Source organism: Sparus aurata, chromosome 17 (genome assembly GCF_900880675.1).
Source record: "Sparus aurata chromosome 17, fSpaAur1.1, whole genome shotgun sequence".
Taxonomy (NCBI): domain Eukaryota; kingdom Metazoa; phylum Chordata; class Actinopteri; order Spariformes; family Sparidae; genus Sparus; species Sparus aurata.
Genome location: NC_044203.1, coordinates 8033619 through 8060177, shown reverse-complemented (window position 1 = coordinate 8060177; position 26559 = coordinate 8033619). Strand labels below are relative to the sequence as shown.

The 26559-nt window shown below is 38.4% G+C and overlaps 1 protein-coding gene and 1 long non-coding RNA gene across 3 annotated transcripts; one reads left to right on the top strand and one right to left on the bottom strand.

The window, feature by feature from the left end:
- The first annotated feature begins 1253 nt into the window (after positions 1-1253).
- Positions 1254-26559, top strand: LOC115567951 (melanocortin receptor 5-like). Its single transcript, XM_030394911.1, has 5 exons — positions 1254-1580; positions 10538-10758; positions 11747-11853; positions 14912-15100; positions 17412-26559. Exons 2-5 carry the CDS (start codon positions 10600-10602, stop codon positions 17974-17976), a joined length of 1020 nt encoding a protein of 339 aa, XP_030250771.1. The 5' UTR covers positions 1254-1580; positions 10538-10599; the 3' UTR covers positions 17977-26559.
- On the bottom strand, positions 4014-13590 carry LOC115567953 (uncharacterized). 2 transcript variants are annotated; one of them, XR_003981306.1, is made up of 3 exons: positions 13541-13589; positions 6658-6905; positions 4014-5685 (listed from the first exon to the last, which is right to left on the bottom strand). It is a non-coding gene; the product is annotated as an uncharacterized LOC115567953 (long non-coding RNA). The 2 variants fall into 2 exon arrangements; XR_003981305.1 differs by lacking the exon at positions 6658-6905 and having other exon boundaries at positions 13541-13590.

Genomic DNA, 26559 nt, shown 5'->3' with positions numbered 1-26559 from the left:
TCACACATCACCCTGGTTAAAAAAGCACAGAAAAGGCTGGACTTCCAACGGAAACTTAAAAAGGCTAAATTCTGGTCAGCTTTTACAGAGGAGCAATAAAAGGCATCCAGACTGGGAACATCACAACCATTTAAAAAATGCCAAATAATTCTACCGTGTACCCTGTACAAGTGCAATACAGCATTTTCACATTGTTTGCTGTGATCTGCTCTTCAAGAACAATCTAAGATGTATATCCTGTGGATGATTGGAAGAGCTGAGGTCTTTGTCACCAATTCTTGGAATAAGGAAACTTCACTGGATGCTTTTGCACTGTGAAGCATGTCACCAATATGATTGTTTTTATTATGTCCTATTTCATTTTATTTCAAATGAAAAATAACACTTTGGTCCAAATCTAAAATTAAAGGTCTAAGACTACACTGCTATTCACTAAATACAGTCAACATGTGATGAACAAAAGTATAATGTTTTCAGTGTAACTTTAATTTTAATAGCATTATTTGAAAAAGACACCTGTAGTTGCATTTGCCTCTCAAAGCTACTACAAAGACCTTTCGTTTTTATTGATTTTGAACAAAAGATGACGACGGTGAATCAAAGTAAACTTTGTGTTCGTGCCTTACCGCCAGACTACAAAGCAGCTTTTGTCCTCAGGTTGTGACACTCCTCAATTCATCCTCAGCACTCCGCCATTAAAAAATAGTTTTAATTTTAGGAATTACCCAACCCAGATAGTCAGAATCCAACCCAAGCTGACAGGAAATGGGAATAACTGTAGTTTGGCAGAAATAGACAAACTTTTTGCTGATTGTCTTTGCCTATGTAGGTCACACACAGGAGTTATTACAAAAAAAGAGGCTGTTTCATAACAAGCAAAAATGTCCCTGAAGCACATTTAATCTTCTCAGGATCTGACTTTTATACAATAGCAATTCAATCAATGTTATTCGTTACTGCAGAGTGTCAGAGGAAGGGAGCTGTGTGTACACTTTCAAAATAACAGCCTGTCCATTACATGTCTATTTCCAAATGTTTTAGCGTGAAAATAGCGAGTTATGGAGTTTAACCCAACAAAACAACATGAGTATAGTGTTCTTCCTCCTGCTATACTGCAGGATAGAAATCTGCATGTGTAAGAGCTTTGTAAATTGTTCTGGGAGGAAGCTCCTCATGGGTTGAATATTTTAACATGGTGGAATCTCTGCACCTTCTGCTGCTGATTCCATCAATGCACTGTGAGGGAGATGGGCAGAAATTGCTGCCAGTGTAGCTGTGTGTCGTGTCCACGCTGTTGTATCTTGAGGGGGGGTTCCTCTCCCTTTTCCCTTCTCTCTCTCTTTCTCTCTCTCTCTCTCTCTCTCTCTCTCTCTCTGGCTTTTTCTCTCCCTCTCCCTCTCTCTCTCTCTCTCGCTCTCTGGCTTTTTCTCTCCCTCTCCCTTTTTCTCTCTCGCTCCCTTTCACTCCCTCTCTGTCTTCAGTCTAACGATGTGTGAATCCACTGGTCGGATGTTCCACAAAGGCACCATCCAGTCCGTCGGAGCCATTCGTGAGGAGGATTTGAGTCACAGCTTTGAGAGGTGAGTCATTCTTTATCTCTGTCTCTTTAACCACCTCCGGAGACATCTTATCATTTTTAACTTTAATTTTTGTCGAATCTGTCCCATTATTATTGTGAGTGTCCTTTGAGGCGTCACTATGACATTTGTATGGAAACTTCATGTTTGTCTGTGGTACTAAGTGCAGAGTTTGGAGTGATTTACAAGGTTTTAAGAGTTACATTACCGAACATCTTGTGCAGCCGCATTATTTTTATTCTTTCTTTTGTGATCTTTGGATATAATATTTTCTACGTTCGTCTTTTTGTTGGGGACATCTGGTTGGTAACATCTAATACCCTCATGGAAAACTATAAATCGTATTATAATTAAAGGAAAATTGTAATAAACCTATAAATCCTTCTGAGCATTCACCTGTATTTTCTCACCTTGACCTGTACATCCTAACCTACACTGTCCACCACACACAGTCCTCGGCATATACAATTGTTTTATTAGCTTCTGTGTTTAATGGACTTAAAGCTGTGCAGTATGTGGATTTGAAGCAAAAAACCTTTGGAGATTTATTTCAGTATCTTGTCCTCAAAGCAACTTTCTCAACATCTTCTTGACATCTCTTGAGAAGTATATGCAACCTGGTCATATGGTTTGATTCTATTTGATCTGACTATAATTTGTGATGAAATGTGCAGGATTGATTTCACTGCACAGATAGCGCTTCAGTCAGATGGAGCCTCTCCTTGAGCTGCCCAGCTACTTCCTATGGAAAAAACAAACACAGAAAGGTGCATGCTGCACAGTCTCACGGCATCTTGCCAGATGCCATTTGCTTTGCCGCTGAAGCAACTGCAGCCTTGTATTAATCAGAGTGACACATCACTTATGTGTGTGGCGGAGAAATACTGTTAGTTAGCTGCCTGTTAGCGGCACAGTGACAGCATATTTTGTGTCAGCGAAGTGTCACACTGTGAGGCAAAACAGCGGAGCAAATGAGGAACACTCAGTGAAAGCTGAGAGACTGCCGTTTCATTAGCATAAATAATCTTAATAGACACCACCTCCATGTATATGATAGCTTTTCCTGTTCAGTCTTATTGTTACTGTTGTCTAGAGAAAATACGATTTTCTCACAAAAATTAGTCACCACAGCAGCAAAGCAGTAGCGGTGAGCATCAGTCAGTGTGAGACAAGGAGCGTCATACCGACTGACCTGAATCTGTGGTAAACACATCTCCTGCTGGGAGAAGAAAAACTCGCCTCCGTGCACAAGTTATTTTCAGTTCTGCTTTTTGGTTTGCATGATAACTATTTCACGTCATCTTATCTGAATGTTTCTCTCTGACGGAGGGAGAAATGTGGGGAAAGCCACCTTAAGCTCATGCAAATAGTTACTTAACTGGCCCAACTGTCTTCAACACGACATAACTGGAAAAGAATTGCACAAAATTAGGTACATCTAGCACACAGAAGGCACTGGTTTTTTCCTCATATAAGATGCTGAAGAGACAACCTGCTCCCACATAACTTCTGTGTGGTCTTTTAACTTTAGTTTGTGGGTTGAAGTGGGACATTCTGCCTCTAACTAAAAGGCGGAATATTGATGCAAGATTCCCACCTCAAAAAGGCAAAATGGGGCTACAGAGACTAATGGAGGTAAGGTTTCATTCCGCGTCCAGTCCACTAGCAGAGGCAGTAACAGAGCTGCAACAGAGGCGAGATGATATCTGTGTGAATGGATAAAGCGGTTCCTGTCTGGCTTTCACACGCCGAGATGCTGTTTTCCGGGGGGAAGTTTACTGAAGAGTCGGTAGGTCAGGTCAACTGCCTACTCATTGGGTAAACCTTGGGTGCCTGTAAATAAATTAGTCAAGGGGTATGGTTTAGACCTAATCATTTGTAAAGGGTTATGAGATGACTGTGTTGTGCATTGGCGCTATGCAAATAAAGATTCATTCAATCATCATTTCATTCATCCATTCGTTTGTTAATTCATTCATTCATCCATTCATTATCCAGGGGGTGGACTCTGTTTTTGTATTTTCAAAAACAGATATTTCCATTTGATTTTCCAATTGGTTCTCAAGAATATAGAGACTATATCACAATAATATATATATATATATATATATATATATATATATATATATATATATATATATATATAAATATATATATATATATATATATATAATTATATATAATACAATGATAATATAATATTGCAACAGTTGTGTCCATTTAGTGCACTCCTGGTCCACATAGATCTATTTTGTGATATTTTTGTGGAGGTTTGGACATTTGATCTATGTATTATATTCATCACTAGATTATCTATTTTTATTTCTGTTACTGATCAAGTTTTTGATTTACTTTGGAAAATTGACTGGTCTTAATTTGACTTGAAATGATGAACTTGATTCTATGATTCTATTAAACATATTTCAAGACAGAGAAGAATGAATGTTGTTCTGATCATGTAGGTAACATCATACACGTTCATGTACAAGAATCATTCAATAGAATCTAAATTAAAAAACAAAATCTGTTTCATTCATGATTCCCAATGTTTTCTGTTGAAATCTACTGCTGAGTATCAAACATATACTGCAAGTCAGAACTATATATAAGGCTGGTATGATGATATCCCAGTGAAGTGTTACAAGCTATCTCACTACCTAATTTCAATAATCCTCCAAGTGAATCTGTGACAACTACCAACAGCTGATTAGCATTAGGCTTGCTGTGATGACAAGTAAGGCTGCATCATGACATGAATGTGATTGTGCTTTTATATTTAGTGAATGCCATTTAACACTATGCTTGAGTTGGTGTAGCCATGGCAACCTTTGAAATAGGGCTCATGACCACCATGTTATGTTAGCGTCTGTGTCACTGTCATTAGAATCAGACGCATCGTGATATCAGTGGATGACTGAACTCTGATTTCTGTGGTCTGTTAGAGAATCGGTTTTGCTGGTGCTCTCCATGCAGAGCGGACGCTCAGCAGGAGCAGCTCTCTGCCTTACTTAAGAAAGGCATTCAGTACGGCTATCATTTTCAGTTTGTGCACATCAGGGAACGGAATGTTGCAATTAGATCATTCAGAAATCATACAGGTTCAGCTGTGGCACATGTTGCACTGAAAACTGACGAATGTAGTGAAAGGTAAATTACCAGTACCATTTGTGAAATAAGTGAAAAGAAAAAGAAGAAGAATCCCCCTTCAGCACTTGAGCCATTGAGAGAACTATGTGGCTAAGTAGCTCCAGTAAAAACATTCATAACAGGGTCCATCTTTCCAGCAAGCTCCCCAGGTGAAACCAACTTTCTTTGTAAAACCAGCTAGTGCTAATGAAACAATGTTAATCATCAACATACTGTACACCCATCAGCCACAACATTAAGACCACAAACAGGTGAATAGACACTTCCATCTGCGAGTGCTGTTGCCATGGGGGGGGGGTTCACTTCCTCTGTTACAACGTTTGGGTGGGTGATGTGTGTCAGTCAAGACAGTCCTGTAGGGCTGCTGTGGCTTCATCTGTCCATACCTTCACAGCTTTAACTGATGGTTTATCAGTTGAGAATAAGTAGGGAGCAGAAGCAGAGAAATCTGAGCTGGTATGCCAAAATGAGGATGTGGGAGGGCTTTGTAACGGCCAGAAGTATTTGTATAGACATGGTCCAGGATATTTCTTCCTCTGATTTGGATCTGAACATGCTGGTGGACTGTAGGTAAAACAGTTCTGAGGTTTATTTGAAAGAAATTGCTGCGGTTGTCCGCCCGACCATAGCAATAGCTTGATCCGGGATATCGGGGGTTAACCACGTCTCGGTGAAGATGTGCTCACAGCAGTCTCTGATTTCCTGATGCTGAGTGAGCCTGAGTCGCCCTTCATCCACGCTGTCCTCCTGCGACTGGACATCAGCAAGAAAAAGGCTTGGAATAGGAAACAGCTCTTGGTCCAAGTCGGGTCAGCATAGCTATTTCCTCTCTTCCTGGGGCGATCGCAGCGCTTTCGGTGATGTTTTGTTGAAATCCTCTCGCAGTCTGCTGCACTCAGTCCAAACCCCACACCTTCTTTTCAGATGTTGTAGAGTGCAGTTCTGTTGCAGGCAAAAGGTGCTGCAGTAGAAGGGGGCATAGAGGCAAACAAAAGTAGATACAAAGATTAGAAATTAAGCAAGGACTGAAGGAGCTACTGACTGCAATAACTTCTAACTTTTAACTCATACTACTGTTAGACTACTTTATGGCCTACAGTTCTTCCACAGTAGTCGGCTACGTGGATGATATGTACTAAGAGCACTGGTTGGGTTAGCTATATAACAAATGTAAACTTCGGCATCTAAAAGGCTGGTGCTCAGTGTTCTACCTAAAACAGCGAGTTCTTGCAATTTCTTCACTAATGTTAAACAGATAAATACAACCACTCTAACCCTGGATGAATCATTGCCCAGGCCAGACTGGAAATAATTGGTGGTTATGAATAGAAAGGTTGCCGTTTCTTTTCTCACTGATTCGGCTTTTGACCTGTTTGATTACATCTTGTCAATTTCTGGTCTCTGCAGTAGCACATCCTAACGTCATCATAGACTGTAACCATGTCATAAGAAGGAGTACTTATGCATATAGCACAGTTGTTCACCAACATCACCCTGATGACTGTTGATCACGCTGATACCCGCTAGATGATTTATTTATTGTAACTGTTTCACTGGGGACGACTATGTATGTAAACGGTACGGCCTCTCAGGTTGCTGTCTTGGTACAATCTATATTCCCATGTGACTAGATTTAATTACATTTGTTGCCCTGTGTATAATTGATTTTGGCCTGAATTTGGATGAATAATGCAGAAAACATCTAAAAAGGTACACACAACCCTGCTTAAGAGAAGACTGATCTCTGGTGTTTTTATTCTGATATAAATTCATAAAGAGTAAAAACATCCTTCAAACGCCTCAAAATATGCTCCAAATTGTAATGGCTGTTTGTGCATTCTTTGTTATCCCTAAATGTGACCCTTTCCATTCACAATGATGTATTGTCTACATGAATGGGCTAAGAAAGCGTTTGCACTGTATAAGCTCTTACATTTTAACAGTTAGGAAATAAAAAGATGTGTCCTTATGTTTCCCCCATTCATTTTGTTCATCCCAGTGGGTTTTTGAGGAGGCGATCATTAGTTGTCAGCAAAGAGCCCTCAAGATGTCCTTCTTGCTGTTGTGATAAAGGCAGTCTGGGTCTTGCTTTCCGTTTGTGATTATGGCACAGGATCACTGGTAATAACTGACCCCCTGGGACTGTCATCACAGGGAGAAGATGGAGCCTTAGAAAATACACTGAGTCAGAGACAGACGTACAAACAGGGAGAGACAGACAAGAAGCAAGGGATCATAGTGGCTGGATTCACAGGGGAGGTGTGATTATGGTACACATTTGCAGAGATTACGGCTTGAAACACAAGATGTTGTGAATGAAGGGGAATGACTAACACACACGGTGGTTAGGTATATTATTCTGCACTGATCTGAGTGCATAATTTCCACACTTCAAGGACTTAAATGCCATGTCATGCGCTGCAAACGCCTTAATTATTTACATCACTTCAAACAGCAACACAAGTCAGGATGAGAGCAAGAAAGAGATCTGCATGTAAACGCCCCACAGCAGATTTTGGCAACTGCATGACTCGAAAATAGAGTCTTTCATAATGTGTGTCTTTTCTCTAATTAATGAGTCACTCTGGGCCGTGGCCATTGATTCCCTGGATAAAACAAAAATGCCCAATTAAGCAGAGTGATGCCATATTTGGCGACATTAAGAGGAGACATTAAGAAAGCCAAAGATGCTTTCTTTTGGACCCTAGATGTTCAAAGTAATTGAAAACTTAAAATACAACACTCTTTGACATATTGTCAGTATGCTTTATGAAGTATGAAATGTTACTGAATGGGATACAAAAAAAACCTGTCCATTTAAGAAAAAAATGAACATCATCCATCTTCTTTTTAGCTGTGCTCTCCACAGTTTGCCACAGTAAATTCTTCAAAGAGTGGGCGTCATGGTGTTCCACTGGCAGCTACTGCTGCCATACATTGCATTTGCTAAAGCAGATCTACAGTGATCATTTCTTTCATAGATATGATATACAGTAAAATGCCATAGCACATTAGTACCTGACGGCTCTATCAGTTGATGAAAATGTAAATATAAGATGAGCTCGTGTGCACTTTCATTGACACCACATGCATTCAAACTCCTACCACTGAAGGGACTTTCCGTATTGTTTTACGCCAAATCATACTTTTGCAATGTTTTCAAATTAGCTCAGACACTCCACTCCCTGGTTTGCCATAATTTGCAGAAATTGAAGCAGTTAAGTAGGCATTGCACAGTTTTAATTCAAGTGGGGAAAAAAATAAATAGAAGATAAGTCTCAAGGGCAGCCATTCAATATTAAAGGACTCAGAACAGGATCAAAAGTAAATGGATGGGATGAAGCGATCCACCTTTGATGTTGACTAGTTATTTTCTGAAAAAAAAAATGTTTTAGTAGTGGTCTCTTCAAAGAAAAAGAAAAGAAAAATCTGGCTAAAGGGCCCTCTGACTCCAAAGACCCCTAATCCAAGGCATACCCCCTTGTAGCGTGCTCCCCTCCCCTCAGGCCTGTTTGTAATCCGTGCATCTTGAATTTCACATGTAGTGTTGTTGCATGAAATCCTCTGCTGTGCTGCACATGAATTCATAGGTTTGTCTCAGACTGATGAATTGTATTTGATATGATGTTTTGAAGTATATCCTGACAGGTGAAACAAACTCCCTTGTTTAATGTCAAACAAAGTCTGCTGTGTCCAATGAACAAAGGTTTAAACAAGTCATATTTGGAATTCCAAAAGCAATTTCAGTTGTCTTTGAAAACGCGCAGAGGCAGTTGGTCTCACTTTTTCAAAGCTTCTCATGAACCTTTGCTTGATGTCTCTGGAGGTACAGCCATATGTCTGTTTAAAGACATAACATGTAATATATTTGCTGTAAAATGTCTAGAAACGACCCTTGTTATATTTTTTTAAGATGCATTTTGAATGTAAATATATGAAAAAGTTTAAACCCAGAGAAGTGCATTAATTAATACATCAACATGATTGCAGTATAAACATAAGCTAACAGTTTAATTAACATATAAATACTGTTTCTAGTTATCATTTGCTGATGGTGTCCATGTTTTAAATGCTTTTTGAGTTTAAGAAGATAGTGTTAATAAAAGTCAATACAGTAATAAGCATTAACTAACAGTTAACTAATACAATGATAGGCATTAAGTAACTGTTAACAAATTCTCTTTTAAAGGTTAATTAAGGTTCTTACAAATATTGGTATATGGATGATAAAGATGTGAAACCTGTAGCCCTTGTTGTGGATCAGTTCACAGCTAATTCTAAACCCAAGATCCTGTCTAAAAATATTTAGTACAGAAGCTAAAAGTTTATAACTACAGCTTTTAGTTTTGCTAATTCTAATTATTTTTGGGTTGAGATCAACCAATCAGTGTACACATGGCATTCATGCTGAAGTTGCTTTATCATCATTCCTTAATGGTATAAATTGGTTAATAAATACCTTAGTTATCATGCACAATATTAGTAAATGATTACTAGTCATATTAATTACCTGTTAAGTACCTGTTAGTTAATTTTTATTACTGCATTACGTCCCTTATTATAAAGTGTTACAAAAATATGTCATTTTATTAATTGTAGCAGTGTGTTTCATTTGGTCAATTGTCGCTTTTTGTTGCGGGAGAGAATCAGAGAGTGAGGATGGAAGTCAGAGACTTAACATAACATGAATTAAACTTTGAAACATTACCTTGTCCATGAACATTATGTGCCTGAGTTGCCTCTGATATATTCTTATTAACAATGGTGGTTATTCTCCCGTTATACCATGGTCTGGGTGAATGCTCAATTCTGATTGGCTGGAGGGTGACAATTAACTTTTTTCTTCTTTTTCTTTTAACTAATTATCAGGATCCAATATTGGAAACATCAACAAGTTTGATTTAAATCATTTAGGACTTTTTTCAAGCAAGTCAACAGCTTAGAGATACTTCATTAACATTTCTGTATGTTTTGACAGAAAAAGAAAAAGACTCACTATACAAGTTAGATAATTGAAATACAATTGCCCCCACAACTAGGACTTATGAGTTTAATGAAATTGTAAATATTTCCAAAATAACTTAAACTTTTTAGTCACACTGATTGATTCTCATTTTTTTAACAATGTGATAACTGTAATGTCAATTAGTAGTGGAACACACATGGCAGCAATAAAGTGTCTTAACTACTCGAATGTAACCGTTTTGCTTTTTTCATTCAGCCCTGCTGCAAAGGTAAATCATAATGGCCATTAAGCATGTTGTGTAATTTTATGAAGGGTTTTGGATAATGTCATTCTGAGATTAGGCACATTTAAATCAGAGCAGTGGTTATGGTGGGCACAATGGAAATTAAATGTAGTGTTTAAATTTTCTTGAATGATTTTATTTTATCATTCATGTATTTACTTCCCTCTTTTTTCACATTCACTGTCCAGACGTCTTTATTGGCTTTTGGCAGCAGCTTCTTTCTTGTAAACACCTCATGAATCAAATTAATCCAGGTCACGAGTGAAGTTGAAAAACAGGGGAAACCCTTGTCTGCAGGGTAAAGTTAAGGCTATGTGATCAGACACATTAGCTGCGCCATGATCTCAACACTGAGGTGTTTGTGTCCAATTCGCTTTCGTTAGATTTGTCATCTCTGACCCCCCCACTCTTCTCTTTCACAACCAAAGGGTTATGTTCACAACAAACTTCATGCCATTTTATTTGGTCAGCTGAAAGTGATTTTATCTCACTAGGAGACGTAAATTTGTTTTATTTCAACTAATATTTCACGTGATATATTTGTTGATTTGTTTTACTTTGCAGCCTACTTGAAAAATGGCATCCACAGTAGATCAGCAGTGAGCCGGACCAGAGCCACAGCAGGGATGGATGAATCTTCCTACCAAGAGGAGATGATGCTGGGTAACTCCACCTGGGCTTACTCCTACTATCCCCAAAATAACACCCAGTTTCCTCCACTGCTACCAGATAAGACCAGCACTTCTAAACCTCCAGCATGCGAGCAGGTCCACATCGCTATAGAGGTGTGTTGTACTGAACACCAGAATGTATACTTTTGTCAATTTTGAACATTCAATTTTTTTTTCTAAACACTGTATTGTGCTCTGTTGTACTCAGCTGAGTTATGTTCTGCCACATCTAATTAACCGTTGACTGTTACTGCACTGTTCTATTGTTACTCTTACCAATACTCTACTCCAATTTTAACATTTATAATAAGTCTTGATGATGTAAAACATTAAGGTATATTGAAAAGAGACACAAACAAGGAATTTATGAAGTTTTGTGTAGTATTTTTTTTCCTTATTTTTTTTACTACCTCGTTAATAATCACATTCCTCAGATTAATATTGCAGCATTTTAGGGGGGAGTTTGAAGCAGCCAGTTTGGGAGCAATCCATTTTAGGACTATGACACACCAGGCCAATGTTGGCCTGATGGCTAATCTGTGGCCTTAGTTTTTTCAGTGTGCCCTGTACCGTTCGCACTTGTCAGCCCTTGTTGCAACTTTTCAGACAACTGAGCATGTTAAGTTTGCAGTGGAGCAATGCTCATTAGACTGGAAAAAAATAGAAGAGAAGAGAAACACGAGTCCATTTACCGAGTGAATTAGTTCACAAATCAGATAATTTGGAAAGGATGGGGAAAGCCCCTTGAACCTGTTGCTGTAGTATCCATGATTCCACAACCAAAAGACCAAGGGTTGACCATGCCAATGCCATGTGCAGCTTTTTATCAGATATATGTATTCTTGATAGATGTGGTTATATTACTGAGCTGTCTAAGTGGTAAGCAAGAGTGATGGAGAGTGGTGTGTAGTTCCTGCGGTGTGCTCAAGCAAAAACTTTTCGACTGAGACAAAAGTGACGTGAGGCGACACAACAGTCAGCTTTCATTACTACTTGTTCTTCAATATCGGTCTGGTGTGTCTGGGCCCTAACACAACCCTATTTATCGACAAATCTTCACTGTTCCAATCCTCTCTGTTACACAATATAATACTCTCCTCAGGTCTTTCTGATCCTGGGAATCATCTCTCTGCTGGAAAACATCCTGGTCATTACAGCTATAATAAAGAACAAGAACCTCCACTCACCTATGTACTTCTTCGTCTGCAGGTAAACAGTTCACACAACAATCCCCCACTTCCACTTTGTTTACCAGACTGCAGGGTTAACAACGTATTAAGAGCACCATTCTTCAGTTTGTCGTTATGCAATACATCCAATGCTGGGTGGTTCCAATGATTGGGCATACAGGGCAAAAATTAACTCTGTGCTATTAGTGAACCCCCTTTCCCATTCATTTGCATGGTTCACTTAATACTATAACTGGATTAACTACACACTAATACCCATGTAAGAGCAATTGATATTGAAGTAATAAAGGCTTCAAAACTAGACTCTTACTCAGGCCCATTTGCAATATGGATTAAGATGAGGTCTTGCTTTAGGGCAGTTACAGTTTAAACTTATTTATGTTTCACGGTCTGATATTAGAAAACAAATCTGAACTTTATAACACTGGACCCAAAGCCTTTGGGCTGCTTTATGGTCAAGGAAGTGGTTGCCCGCTTCCTGGTTGGCAATCCAGTGTAAAATACTGTCTCCAATTTACACACCAAAGACTCTTAAAATTGTGTATTTAGGGCACATCAAAGTCAATTTTGGAAGTTAAATGGCAGATAATCTCATGCAAAGTGAGGCAAATGGTGCACATGGTTGTATTTAGACTCGTCGATAGTCATGGGTGTGTTTTGGGCATAACATGGATCAAACCAATAAGTGTGATCTCACATTCCCTTTAAGAGCCAGGTGTGCCAGGACCTGGAACATTGATATTAAACAGTGTCACTTGTTTTCTCCAAGGGACAGGGATGTGATCCTCAAGCCATCCTCTTGATAACACCCAAGATCCTGTCTAAAAATATTTAGTACAAAAGCTAAAAGTTTATAACTACAGCTTTTAGTTTTGCTACTTAGCCATAAAATCAGACCATAATTTTTTTTTTTTACTCTGTTGATAATGTCATTAGCACCATAACAATTGATGATTGTGTCCCAAGGATACAAATTAGTCCTGGGGATGTCACAAGGCTTTTTAAGACAGTCAACAAAAATAAGGCAACAGGCCCTGAAGGTGTCTCAGCTTTCATTGGAAGACATTCACAGATGAACTTACATCTTGGTCTCTGTCTTCCAGTTGATTCACATACAGGTCCATTTCTTTGGCAAACAGCAACCATTACTCTTCTACCCAAAAAAAAAAAAAAAAAAAAAAAAAAAAAAAAAAAAACCCTTGTTGCCCTGACCTCCAATGTTATGTAGTATCAGGAAAAGTTGATGGTGTTTCTCAGTTTTTTTATAAAAAAAAATAAAATAAAAAAAAATCAATCCATTGTGCACATTATATACAATATCTTGAAAATCCAAAATTTGCTGTCTGTGGACTTCTGCTCTGATTTTTTTCTGATTTTTTAAAGTCTAAAATTATAAAAATAATAATGGGTGCCAGGTCAGGTAAAAAGGGGGAAGCTAAGGAGAAAGGAGGAGGAACCAAACACAGTTACTCATGGAACAAGAGGCAGGATTGAGGGGGAAACAAAAGGCGAGCTTTATTTAACAAAAGCTGAATGTCACAAAAAAACCAAGGCGCAAGAAGCAAAACAAGTCCAAAGAACAAAAAACTAGGTAGCAAAGAAAACAGTTCAAGAAGACACAAAAATAAAAGGCAAAGTACAAATCAAAACCAAAGTACAAATCAAACAAATGCAAAATGCAAAACTCAAGGTGCAAAAACACATACCATGGGGAGACTGGAAGAACATGACAGGACCGTGGGCAGGAGCAGAGGCAATGAACCGACAAGGAGTGCAGGGAAGACACAGACTAAATACATAAACACTAATGACAAGACGAGGAACAGGTGAGGAGAGAGAGGAGGGAGGAGTCCAGGTGAGGTAACAAGGGGGAGGAGCACAGAGGAGAAAACACAGACAGAGGGAGACAAACTGCAATTAGGGAAACACACAGGAGAACTTAAAGGACACATGAGGGCATGGAAAAACAAAACATAATACACAACAGGACACAACACAAAGACATGGAATTGAGAGTCATGACAATGGGGATGTAAGCAGGTGCATCATTTCACAACTAATAAATAATATAATGTAGAGTCATTGGGATAATTCAAGTCACAGTCTAATTTCCAAGTGCAGGCCTCAACTATATTCCCTTTACTGCAACGTTGGCAGTATAAATGTATATTATTAATATATGATGATCATATGATACATACAGTATCATTAAAGGGATACAGTGTAGTAGGAGAGAATTTTAATATTTACAATATTAATGAGGTTATAATACAAACTAAGATTTTTTGTGTCTTTTCCATAACTGAATTAACAAACTGTTCAGAGGAAAATAAGGTCGCAAGCACACTGTTTGAAGAGAGAAAAGGTGGCAGGGTCTAGCAAATTTAGACAACATGCTGTTGCCATGAGGTGTACCTGGTCTCTGTCCAATGTACAAAAATAGGATTCAAATGCAGACACAGAAGCAGGCAGATTCACAACAAAAACCTAACTTTAATGAAAGCTGAAAATCAGTCTTAATTTCACAAAAGGAGATCACAAAGGCAGGAAACAAAAAGCTGGCAGATGAGGACAATCCAGACAACTGTAAAACAAAGACAGAGAACAAACCATCAATCAAGGGGGAGCACATGAGGTAAAGTACATGAGGACAAGAACTGTTCAGAAGGACCAACAAAGAGTGACGAACAGGAACAACACAGTCTAAGGCTTAGTCCACACGTACATGGGTATTTTTTACTTCCAATCAAGTCAGTGATATACTCACGAGGTACAATTCCAAGATGTCTCAGAAGTCACAACTAAAACACACTCTGACATCAAACAAAGGAGACAATAGGAATTAAGAATTCTTAGGTACAAATGTAAAGGACAATATTGTGTGAAGACAATACTGGGGCCTCACTTCTGCCAGCTGGTTGCCCAAAGAGAAAAGAAAATGATCTATTTGTTTTGTCCCTCTGTGACAGATCCTTGATTCATTAGGGGCGAAAAAGCACCTTAACAGAAACATGCACATCATTGTTCACATCTATGTTTATGATCAAAGCATAATCTAACTTGTTTGCTTGTTTCAGTCTGGCAGTAGCGGACATGCTGGTGAGTGTGTCCAATGCCTGGGAGACCATCATCATTTACCTGCTCAATAACAGACAGCTAGTGGTGGAGGACCACTTCATCAGGCAGATGGACAATGTGTTCGACTCCATGATTTGCATCTCTGTCGTCGCTTCGATGTGTAGCCTGCTGGCTATCGCTGTGGACAGGTAATGATGGAGGGAGGTGTGTTCGGATCGTTGGAAGCACTTTGATCTCTTTTCCTGAAATCCCTGTAGAACCTCCATTTTAGTACACAAATACACACTCTTGTACCTGTTTCTTATTACTCCTCTAGGAAAGCTCTTTTATGTTATTTTAATGAAATTTACTTTGTATTAAATTCACTCTCACAATAGTATGTGAATAATGCCACCCTAGTCTGGTGGGTGGTACCAAGGAGAGGAGTGTTCATAACCCTGCAGCTCTGTATGTAGGAACAAAGTGGCAGAAAACTTTAGCTTGCGTTCAGCGTGACTGCAGGATTTATTCTGCTTCCTTATCAAAAAGATATATTAAACAAATGACTTACTGAGGTAATAAACAAAAATACTTAGTGTTGTATCAGGTGAGTTGCAGTATTTCAAGTATGGCAGATATTGCGATACCTTCAGAAAACATGTATGTAACCATAGCATGTTAATACATTGAAAACAACAGCACCATGAAAAATCAGCTGTCAAAAATCAAAATCAATTATCTCTCATTTGGTTACTGTCATATTTTCAACAGCTTAACTCTTACCAAATTGCACATAAAACTAAAATAAATTCTTACAACCTTTACCTTCCAGCATTACTCAGGTTACATCATAACAAATCACCTGTTTATGTGTCCTTCTTAAGTCACATATTCACACAACTATGCAGGAAACAGTAACTCTGAGCAAGAAAATCTAAATTAATCATTCACCTATCTTTGAACTGAGTAACAAACAAAACAAACCCCTTTTACATGTCTAAATAAAATACCGCAGTCTCTATAACTTTTTAAACACTTTATCACCATGTTTTTAATACCTGTATTAACATTTTATTTTATTTTATTTTATTTTAACCCTTTACATGAACAGAATTAGTTTAATCAGTTTTGTCTGAAAAAAGCATGAATCAAAAAATCTTATATTGCAACAAAAAATATTGTAATTGGCAATGTAGTTGGCTAACATTAGCAACATAGTGATATCCACAATAACTGCCAACTCAGGTCTCCTATTTTCCTAATATTGGGCTACAACAGAACTCATACATAATAATAATTTGGAAATTATCAGGCAGGAACACAAGATCAATCTTGAAAAAGTTTATGCTTTTTTCGCCAAAAAAGTATTCAATCAAAGCAAAATAGAAAAATAATATAAAACAGGGTTGCAAAAATGTTTTAAAACATTAGCAAAGGAAAAAGTATCAATCAAATAGTACTAAATCTGGTCCCTTTAACATAAATCAGGTCAACTAAACAATTTGTCATTTCGTAGACCAGGATCACATTGCAAGACTGTCGAGGAGATAACCTCAAAACACCCCTCCTGACAATCGGAGGAGACATCCTGGTCCAGAAGCTGGGTTACTTGTGTGTTGTTAGGGGTTTACAAATCGGCCTTAAGATCTCATTGGGAAGTAGACATAAACTGTGGTGAAACAACTTGCTGCACTAATGTTAATACTTTGCAGTGAGAGACAAACAAAGAGACAATCAAAGCAGAATACATTTGTCTGGATGAGACAACGATCAACAAATGGTCGTCTATTCTTCAGCGAGAACTGAGATTTTAACAGTCAGTTTTAATATCTGTCATCAGTAGTGTGCAGGATAATGTTAGCCTGAAGTTCTAGGGTTGTTAACGGTTGCTTGGCAACACATTCAGCTGCTCTGGGATATCTTTTTCAATGGCTGTATTGAAAGTGATGATGTAATGCCATCGTAGTCGTCCAGATGTTAGGTCGTAAAATATCAAAAACATATACAGTATTCAGCGGGGTGGCCCTGATGAGTCTGTGAGCAGCTCGGGAGGTTAAGAGAGATTACAAAGGATGCTGCATTGCTCCGCCTAGCACAATAATTATAGACACATCCTGTAGTGTGTGAAGGTCTGAGATTAGAGAGAACATCTGTGAAGATTTTTTCAATTTGATAGGATTGGTAAACTCCTGTAGTGTTAGCCCAGCCTTAGAAAGTATTAAGTGTTGTTTTATCAGCAACAGTCGGGGGGCTACACAGTTTAAGACGAATTGTGCAAATTATGTATTCATTTTCACTGCACTAATTCTAAAAACCTGGGTGTTCACTTATTGACTTTTTTTCCCCAACTCAAACTTCAATATGCAATTCTTGAAGTACCCTTTTACAGGTCAAATAAATGAGTTGGTACGTACTGTGTGTACTCCCTTAGACTTAGAGCATTGTTATTGCATTATTGTGCACAGGGACAATTTTTTCAGGGATTTGTGCAATTCTTCCAACATTTGCTATCATCTACAGGTACGTCACCATTTTCTATGCACTGAGGTATCACAACATCATGACAGTAAAGAGAGCCGGCTGCATCATCGGGGCAATCTGGACCTTCTGCACGGGCTGTGGGATCGTCTTTATCATCTATTCAGACACCACCCCTGTCATCATCTGCCTCGTCTCGATGTTCTTCGCCATGCTGCTCATCATGGCCTCCCTCTACAGCCACATGTTCATGCTGGCGCGTTCTCACGTCAAGCGCATTGCTGCCCTGCCCGGCTACAACTCCATCCACCAGCGGGCCAGTATGAAGGGGGCCATCACACTGACCATCCTGCTGGGGATATTTATCGTATGCTGGGCGCCCTTCTTCCTCCACCTGATCCTGATGATCTCCTGTCCGCGGAACCTCTACTGCGTGTGCTTCATGTCCCACTTCAACATGTACCTCATCCTCATCATGTGCAACTCTGTGATTGACCCACTGATCTATGCCTTCAGGAGTCAGGAGATGAGGAAGACTTTTAAGGAGATCATCTGTTGTTACAACCTAAGAAACGCCTGCACCAACATCTGCGTAAGTAAGTATTGAGAGAGAGACAGACCAGTGAGTGGATTGATAGGATGAACGTTAATCTTGAAGCGTAACCATGAAATCTCATCAAAATACACTTGTTCATTGCACTTCTCGGCTATACAGTGTATAAGCAAGCAAATGTTTGTCCCTGTCCAGTATGAACTGAAAATGGGACACTTACGGTTTAACCACTGTTTCACAATGTTTCTGCCATTTAAACGAAGTGGCTATTAGGTACTCTCTTTGAACACACCTTTAGAAATCATGATTCATTTTAAAATGTGACACAGAAATCTGTTTGTGTTCTTTCATTACAGCCCACATTTCTTTTAGCCTTCTGCTTTTTTAAATCAGTGAGCTGTTACAACCTTTTGCTGAAAGGATATTTTTTTTCGTCACGTCCTTCAATGCTGCTAAGAGCACTTATAAACTTGCTTTAAACTTCACATAAGCATGTATAGGATGGCTAACCCACATACCTAGTGTTGCTTCAGAAAGGTGGTTGCGCTTGGAAAAGGCTGCAATGCAAGGTGCACGAATGAATGGTGAGGGAATGAAGTCAACAATAATTAGGGAAAGTTTCAAACAGAATAAAGCTCATAAAGCTCATCTCAATTATCAGACTGACACATGCTTATACCTATGGTCATAACTAGGTTGATTGCAAGTAACTCCCGAAACGGTATATATCACCATTTCCGCAACAACATGAATGTTGCAGCAGTTGAAGGGTGTTCCAGACCTCTGTCGTCTGCTCACATTTTGGTTAGTTTTAGGCAACAAAGCTACCTGTTAAGGTTTCAAAAAACTTGATGATTTGGGGTATAAAACTAATATGCTACTTATTTTAATAAATTAAAATAACTTGCTGTTGATGTTTGGTTTCTTAAGGGACATGAAGTGCATTCTACTGTGTGAAAGTCCTCTGCTTGTTTAACCCTGCTGTCCACCCAGTCCTTCTCCCTTTATCGACCTTTTTACTACTTCACCTCACTTCCTCCAATGCTGCCGTAATAACTACTACAGCCACTGGAGGTCCCCACCTTACAAGTAGAGTAAATATGGGTTGTAGTAAGCTGCTTTCAGAGTCGTTTTTTCTGATGATGAAGATGGGCTGATTATGGCTTTGCCTCTGTGCTCTCAACATTAAAGGGGAGAAAAGCTGCATGAAGCATTTTGTGGCCCCGCAGAGCAAAATTGTCTCAAGTTATGTCACTGTTGTTGGGTGGGGCGGAAGACCATAACATTTAAAATGAAGAAAATAAAAATCTGCAGGCGTGGAATTACAGAGAAGTGATCTGGTGACACTTCACAATAAGGTACACAAAAATGTGAGTAGTTACGGAGAGGCAAGTAAGAAATTAATCAGGAACTACTTGATAGTTAATCGTTAATAAGTGACGATGATCATTACCTAATAATTCATTAATATTTTATCTCCCAGTCTGTTCTTCGGTAACTCATCATTATCTATTTTATACTCCTAAAATCAGTTATTCAGGAATGACTCATTAATGATTTAAATACCAAGTCATTCCTGAATCATTCCTTACTCAGTCCTCAGTAACTCCTCACATCTTTATGTACCTTACTGTAAAGTGTTACCAGTGATTTTACCAGACATGTGTAGATGCTCCGCATCTCTGCTTTAACCTAGCTGTTCCAGGCTACATAAGCATAACTTTCTCGAATCTCTGAACAAATACTTGTTTGTTGCATTTTCAGATAACCTATAATAAATTCATTATTGAACCAAACTTCATGAATGTTTTTTTTTTTTTTTTTTTTTTGTGACTAACAAGTATATGTTCCACTCATTCCATCAGAGAAAAATGAGAGATGTAGAAATAAACAGAACTCAAGACTGCCATGATATACATGTTCTGTACAAGTGTATGTAAACTATTGAACACAGCTGTACCAGGTTAAGATTTTTCTGCAATGCTTTTAAAATTTGATTCTGAACCGTCAATTTTGAGTCCATATTCAATCAATTGAAACAAAGAGTGTATTGGTATTTGTTTACATCACAATGTCTTACTACCAGTAGATCCTAGCTTGCATGATGCCCCTCCACAAATTCTGCCCTGGTCGGCTGCCCTTATCGTCCATATGAGGAACTGCCCCTGCTTACTACAAGTAACTCCTCATGTCTCATTCACCTGTAAGTAAACACCTACTATTATCATATTGGAAGTAAGCAACCAACATAGGCAGTGTTAGTACTGACTGTTGTCAAACTAGCTTTGTTATCATTCAGACATTGTTTTGAAAGTGTATTTTGATGTAAATTGTAACTGGTTAGGTAGTAGCAGCTGTTGGATATGGAATTTGCCCTGAGGGAGGTCACAGTTGAAACCCTAAATACAGCTTCAACATGGGCATCAGTAAGCCTAGAGCGGTACTGGTCCTGAGTGCTGCTATTTGACTCAAATCCTGGTCAGTGCCACTTAAAGCATTTTATTCATACATAAACATGATAAATGTGTAAAGTAGATTTTCATCATTTCAGTTGAGCCACTCTGTTACCTCTTTAGTATGTTTGTTGTTTTGACCCATTCCATTTCTGAACATTTCACTTGCAGCAGTCTCAAATTAAGGAGTTACTCACAAACCCTAAGAGTCAGAAGAATAATAGAGCTGCAGGACAGCTGCAGTACCACATTCAATTTCCCAAGGCCAAGAGAGGGGAACACGTCGTTTCCATGGTAAAAACCCTGTATACTAGTGGTTAGTGAATTCTGAAATTGGGCAACTTTTCATCCGAAAAAATATATACCGTAAGCATGATTCCAAATTAATTTGCCCTGCTGAAGAGATTTTGGCACCACCCAAGCATTTAAGTGGAACACCACATTTACCAGCAGGACAAGGAGCACAACAGGATCACAACATTTGTAATTGCAGTTACATTGTTAACTATACGCTGTAATGTTCTAGCTAACAATGTCTCCAGTTCAGCTGCCCAGGTAGGGTGGGAACAGCTCCAACAAATGGTGACCTTGCACCCATCTAACCCTGCAATCCTCTTCTGCTACTTTCTGCCATCATTTAAGTCACCATCTCCACGCCGCTAATGTGTTCCTTTATTTGATCAATACATTATTCCAACACTGATTCCTTTGTGTAATTTCACAAAGTGAGCAGTTTGGAGTGTTTACAGTGCAGTCGTCAGTTTACTCCTAGTTCTCTAGTCCATATTTCCGTCTTTATCTAAGTGCTGTACAAAGGCAGCATCTTCTGTTTAGATTTAAACTTCAGTTCTGAACAGAAGTCGCTTCTTGTCTCTTCAGCAAACTCAAGCAAGTCTAGTTGCCTTCTTATAGCGCTTAGATAAAGAGGCTTCTTCTGTAGAAAAAGCCACTTGGGTAAGTGATGAGTGGTGAAACATCTTCAGGAAACTCACAAGCACTTAGATATCCATGACCTGTGTGACTGAGAATCTTCATCCAACATGTTCTTCCTGTCTTGTTTTCTTTTTTCTATGGTAATCCAGATTTGTTTTCCCAACATCCAGACACATATCTAACGGCCTTTGTGTTCCTGTCTTACTTTTTGTAACTGGTTGAGGCAGGAAGCAAGCATGCCTGTAATGACAAAACAACAACAAATATGATCCATTTACATTTATAAAGGTTTGTTTTGGGTAGGTGGTCTTCTTCTAATTGCAGTTAAATCTGACACCATGGTGCTGTCTTTCATTAATAAATATTGATATCTGTTGTCCCAGTAAAAGAACCCCTCTGAGACAGATGCTGATTGACTTAATGTATTAAACAAAAACAGCCTCAGAGTCTTATTATGCTCTCATGTTGGTCATGCTTTACAGAACAGGACCCAACAAGACGACCATGTAGTCAGCCTGAAATTTGTTGCAAAGCATTTTTCCCCCAGTCGATTTATACCACCCAGCCGCTACATTTTCAGAATGACTGATCATCAGGTTATTGCTTGATCATATGTCTATTATATGTGTTGGTTAATTATATTGGTTGAGAAACCCACATGGAAAACAGCTCCACATGAGCTAGTCTTAATTGTTGGAAGCTAGCACAAATTCTGAAGCACGATCCTGTTCCTGTTCCTGACAAAAATGTTTTCAGAAACATGGTTTAGTGTACTGTTTAGCTGTAACACCATAATGTTTGTTTCCAACTGGCTGCTTTATGGTTTCTTAGAAAAAACTAAGCACTGTTCAAATTCATGACTGGTCCAGTGTGGTGCAGTGCATTCTGGTTGTTCTAGGTTTTCTACCTTTTGAGCAAAGGGAAATACCACAGACCTATTTTCTCTTGTCATTTAGCACCAATTTCATAAATATTTCTGTCTTTCTACTGTATAGATAGCTATGGATGGGTATCAGAATCCGGTATTAAATGGGCCCGGGGGTTCAATTTAGAAAGGCCATGGAACAATAAGCTACAACAGATCTGCTAAGAGTACTGGAAAAATTAAGGTATTCGTCCGTGATAGATTTTCATTGCTTTAATCCTGGACAGAGAAATCGGTGTTGGAGCCTGTCCTGTGCAGGGAGTGCAGGGCACACACAGCAGCACAGACAGGGACACAGACACCCTGCAGGGGCAATGGCAGAGCGAGTCAAACCTTCAAAAGTGTGGTTATACCTCACGAGAATCGATGCAGACAATGCTTGTTGCCATAGTGCAACATGTTTTTTGCATGTAAGGGCGGGAAAACAAGCAATCCTTCAAAACATCCAGCGAAAGTATATCACATACAGATGTAGAAATGCAGAGTCCCGACAGCCTAGCTCGTAGGTCCTCCCCTGTTTCCTCATCACAGAGTTAATTAAAATACACAGACATGAGTTGGTATCCATGAGTAACCAATAGTCAGCTGAATATTTAGCTATGCAGTCATGAATTCTGTCTGACATAGTGAAAGCATCATCCTAACTGTCCAGTTATCCAGCAATTAGGCTACAAATGTAGCTATATTTCTGACAGATTGGACGATGCTTTCATCATTTCAGACAGAATTCATGAACGCACAGCTGAATATTCAGCTGACCAATAGTCACGGTTATTGGGGAATTGTTGAATATGGCATTAGGAACATGGTAAAAAAAATCATAAATAACTGTTTATTTGATTTATTATCACATTGTGCTCTATAAAAGTTATTTGTTCAAAATAGTACAAAAATAAAGCAATTGTTCATTGTTCAATTTATGCCTTAAAAAGGTAACAAGAAGAGCCAATAAGAGTACCATTTAAGTACTGGATCGATAAGCGGGATCATTAAAATTTTAACAATACCCAACACTAGAGACAGCACAGTTTAATGCATGGGCCATCTTTCCAATGGTGAAATACTTCCTTATGTTAAGGCATCTTACTATTTTTCCAGCGTCCTGCTCGCCTTTTAGACACATTGATGCTGAAGATACTATAATTTATTTTTACTTCAAAACTGATGATATCCTTGAGTATTGTATTATATTTTCTACGTAAAAGAAAAAAAGAAAAAAAGGAAAAAATAAAATAAAAACTGAATAAAAGTTCATAAAATAAATATATTTTCTTGTCAAACATATACAGCTCTCTTTCGCAATGATGACATTCAGCAGTTCAAACATGAAGCATTCAGAACATCTGTAGGTGTGTGTAGGTAAGTCAGTAGAAACTGACACTACACTGTTTGTTATTTATTATTGTAATCTAAATACTATTGATCATGGCAGCGGTTAATGCACCTACATCTCTAATGTACGACTAAACTGAAAATATGCAGGGAACAAGTTTCAATTATCTGCGTTCAAAACAGGGTGGCTAGCTGTCCCCCCTTATTCTACTAACATAAAAAAAGGAAAAATTTAATTAAATCATCTATTCACAAGATGAATTTAAATGAAATAAACGTTTTCATGGAGGATTACAGAGGATACCTGCTAGTTTGATTTGTGACTGTACAGATCAAACTATCTGGTATACTGACAAATTCTAGCTTCTTTTTCCTATGTTATTTATTGATAGCCTTTTATTACTTGGCAAGGCTATGTTAGCCTACGTATTACTAACATTCATAAATGAGAAGGGGAAAACAAAGACCACTCTGATGCAGACTGAGAGGACGAGGTTCACCACCATGTCCCAGTGTCCTCTTACTCAGAATCAGATTCTACATTCTTGTACAAGCCGAATACAGCAGCTACCATCCATGTTTCCGTTCGTCCTGTTGGTTGACAGTTGGCAGAGCTGGCCTCCTTCCTGTGATTTGGTGCAGTCTCCACTTTTCAGATCAGAGTAAACAGTAAAATTTTTCACGATGTGGAAACTTTATTTTACATGCTTGCCGATTCTTTTGGTCATTCAAATTTGGTCAGGTGGTTAATAACACATCTTGTGACAAACTCAGAACACATTCAATTATTGTTTTACAAATTGTCCACAGGCTTGTATAGCTACAATCTATACCCAACAAGTTTTTTCTTTTTTTTGTCTGAACCTCAGGCAATATCCTACTGATACACAGGAGGATCAGACAACAAATGCTGTTACACAACCTTTTAGAGGAATAATAATACATTTCTTTGTAGTTTTTTTACAAAGGACATCACACCTCTTGTTAAAAAGCAAGAACCAGTACATAAGAAGTACACATGGGCTGCAAAGGCAGTTACGTGTTAAATTAAAAAAGAGGAAAAGAGGCATCAAACACAAAATCAAAATCTGTCAGCAGTTCCTCAACTAACTAAATCCAACTACAGAACATAACATTTCTAGGATTTACTCTTGACTAGATTGTGTTCCTTCTAATAGACAGACTGTACCTTTGATGGACTTTGTGTTTGCACCTTTGCAGTTCTTGTGTCATTTTTGGTGCAAATATCATAGTAGTAATTACATGTCAGGTGGAGAATAAAGCCTGTGTTGGGGAAGTGATCAGAGGGTCACACACAGGACTTTTAAGCAGGAGACCAGCATTCATGTCGCTCTAGAAACCAAAAGTAAGTATTGACATATTTTAACTTATGTCAAGTAAAATTGCGTAACTTATTTAACTTACATTACATATGAAATGTGGATTGAAGACTTGGTGAATGGGCTACATTTAGAACGTTTGAGATTCTCTCATTGGTCGGTCTCAAATTTGGTGTCCAATATTGGAGCACATTAAAAAAGGGGGTCAACAGGGGAGTGGTAAGGTGGCTGTGTATCTTTTATTGCTGTGTGTATGCATTATATATTGCTGATGGTATTTGAGTGATTCGTTTTGCATTCTTCTGACTGTAGAGCCGCTCCAGTGTTGCACTGAGCGTTTATATTGTATTAAAAATGCTTTAAGTAAAAGTAAAAAAACTTACATCACATGTGTAACTATACTTAATAACATACTTAATCCAAACTGCAATCTTTTCTGGTAGTTTTGTTGCCTACATCTAACTAAATAGCTATTGTTTCACAACATTGACCATGGATTTAATATTGTTACCAAGCTAGTGAATGCCACATGCTCATGATGAGCTGACAAAGGTAATTTATCTGCAAATAGTTTTAAAACACAAAAAGCTTTAAGAGTGCAGACGCGATGCAAGTGATTCTGAAAAAAAAATGTTGATTTTTTTTTTTTGTCTAATTTCCGACGCAAGCCTCCGCAGAGCCGCTGCAGACTGATGCATGGACTTAAATGAGAGCACATCTGTTGGGTTAGACATGTGAATGCAAACGCACCAGGGATGCTTGCAGTTTAGACACAGGGTTGGTGCTACATTTAACGTTGCAGCTGTTTCTGCTATATGAATGTATGTATCTTGTACCATGTTTAGGTGCTTCATTCTTTCAGCATGCCCCTCGATGATCTCTTCAGACCACCTGTCTGCTCCTCAGTTTACTCTATGTAAAGACGCCACAAGATAACACTTGAAATGTATAAATAGCTTTGCAGTGCTCTCCGTGTGTTAGTGGTGCCTTCCTCTTAAATGAGAAGATTTATCATGAAGTCCAACTATTGGCGGAAACTGCTTTTGATAAGAAATGTTTTGTGTCATGTCTTAGTTATAGATTCATGTGTTACATAGTATTATTTATTGCAAAAAGAACACGCCATTTGTATTATATGTAGACAGCAAAATAATACTCTTTTAAACAAACATAACAGCGAACAGCATTTAAAGGATGTTTTTTCCTGTACTGTGTCATCCTGTGTTACTGTAACTGCCTTGCTGTAGCTTCTAATAATGTGAATTATAAATGCTTTTGCAATTATGATGACATATATTTTCTTTGCCCTATTGGTTAATTTAACGAAAATAAAACAGTGACAGTGATAGTTCCGTTTTGATTACTGTACATGCGCCTCCTACATGACACATTGACCTGCGATTCATAATTGTTGTTATTGTAAACTGTGAAGTTCTGTACTGTTCCCATGAAAACACTGAATGTCATGTCATAATGGGCAGAGGAGAAGCCCACATGCTGTTTGCATGCTCACTATCATGTTATTGTAGAGTAGGACGATATTAACAGCTGTGACATGTAAAAATATAAATGTGAGCTTTTCAGTTTTGATTGACTCATGTACATATTTATTCTCTGCGTGTGTCTGAATAAAGGCAAAAGGTAAAATTGTGAA

Excerpts from the sequence above, each read along its gene's own strand:
- LOC115567951 (XM_030394911.1), top strand. The coding sequence starts at position 10,600 with ATGGATGAATCTTCCTACCAAGAGGAGATGATGCTGGGTAACTCCACC. Across the intron at positions 10,759-11,746 it reads AGGTCCACATCGCTATAGAG|GTCTTTCTGATCCTGGGAAT; the intron begins GTGTGTTGTACT and ends TACTCTCCTCAG. Across the intron at positions 11,854-14,911 it reads ATGTACTTCTTCGTCTGCAG|TCTGGCAGTAGCGGACATGC; the intron begins GTAAACAGTTCA and ends TGCTTGTTTCAG.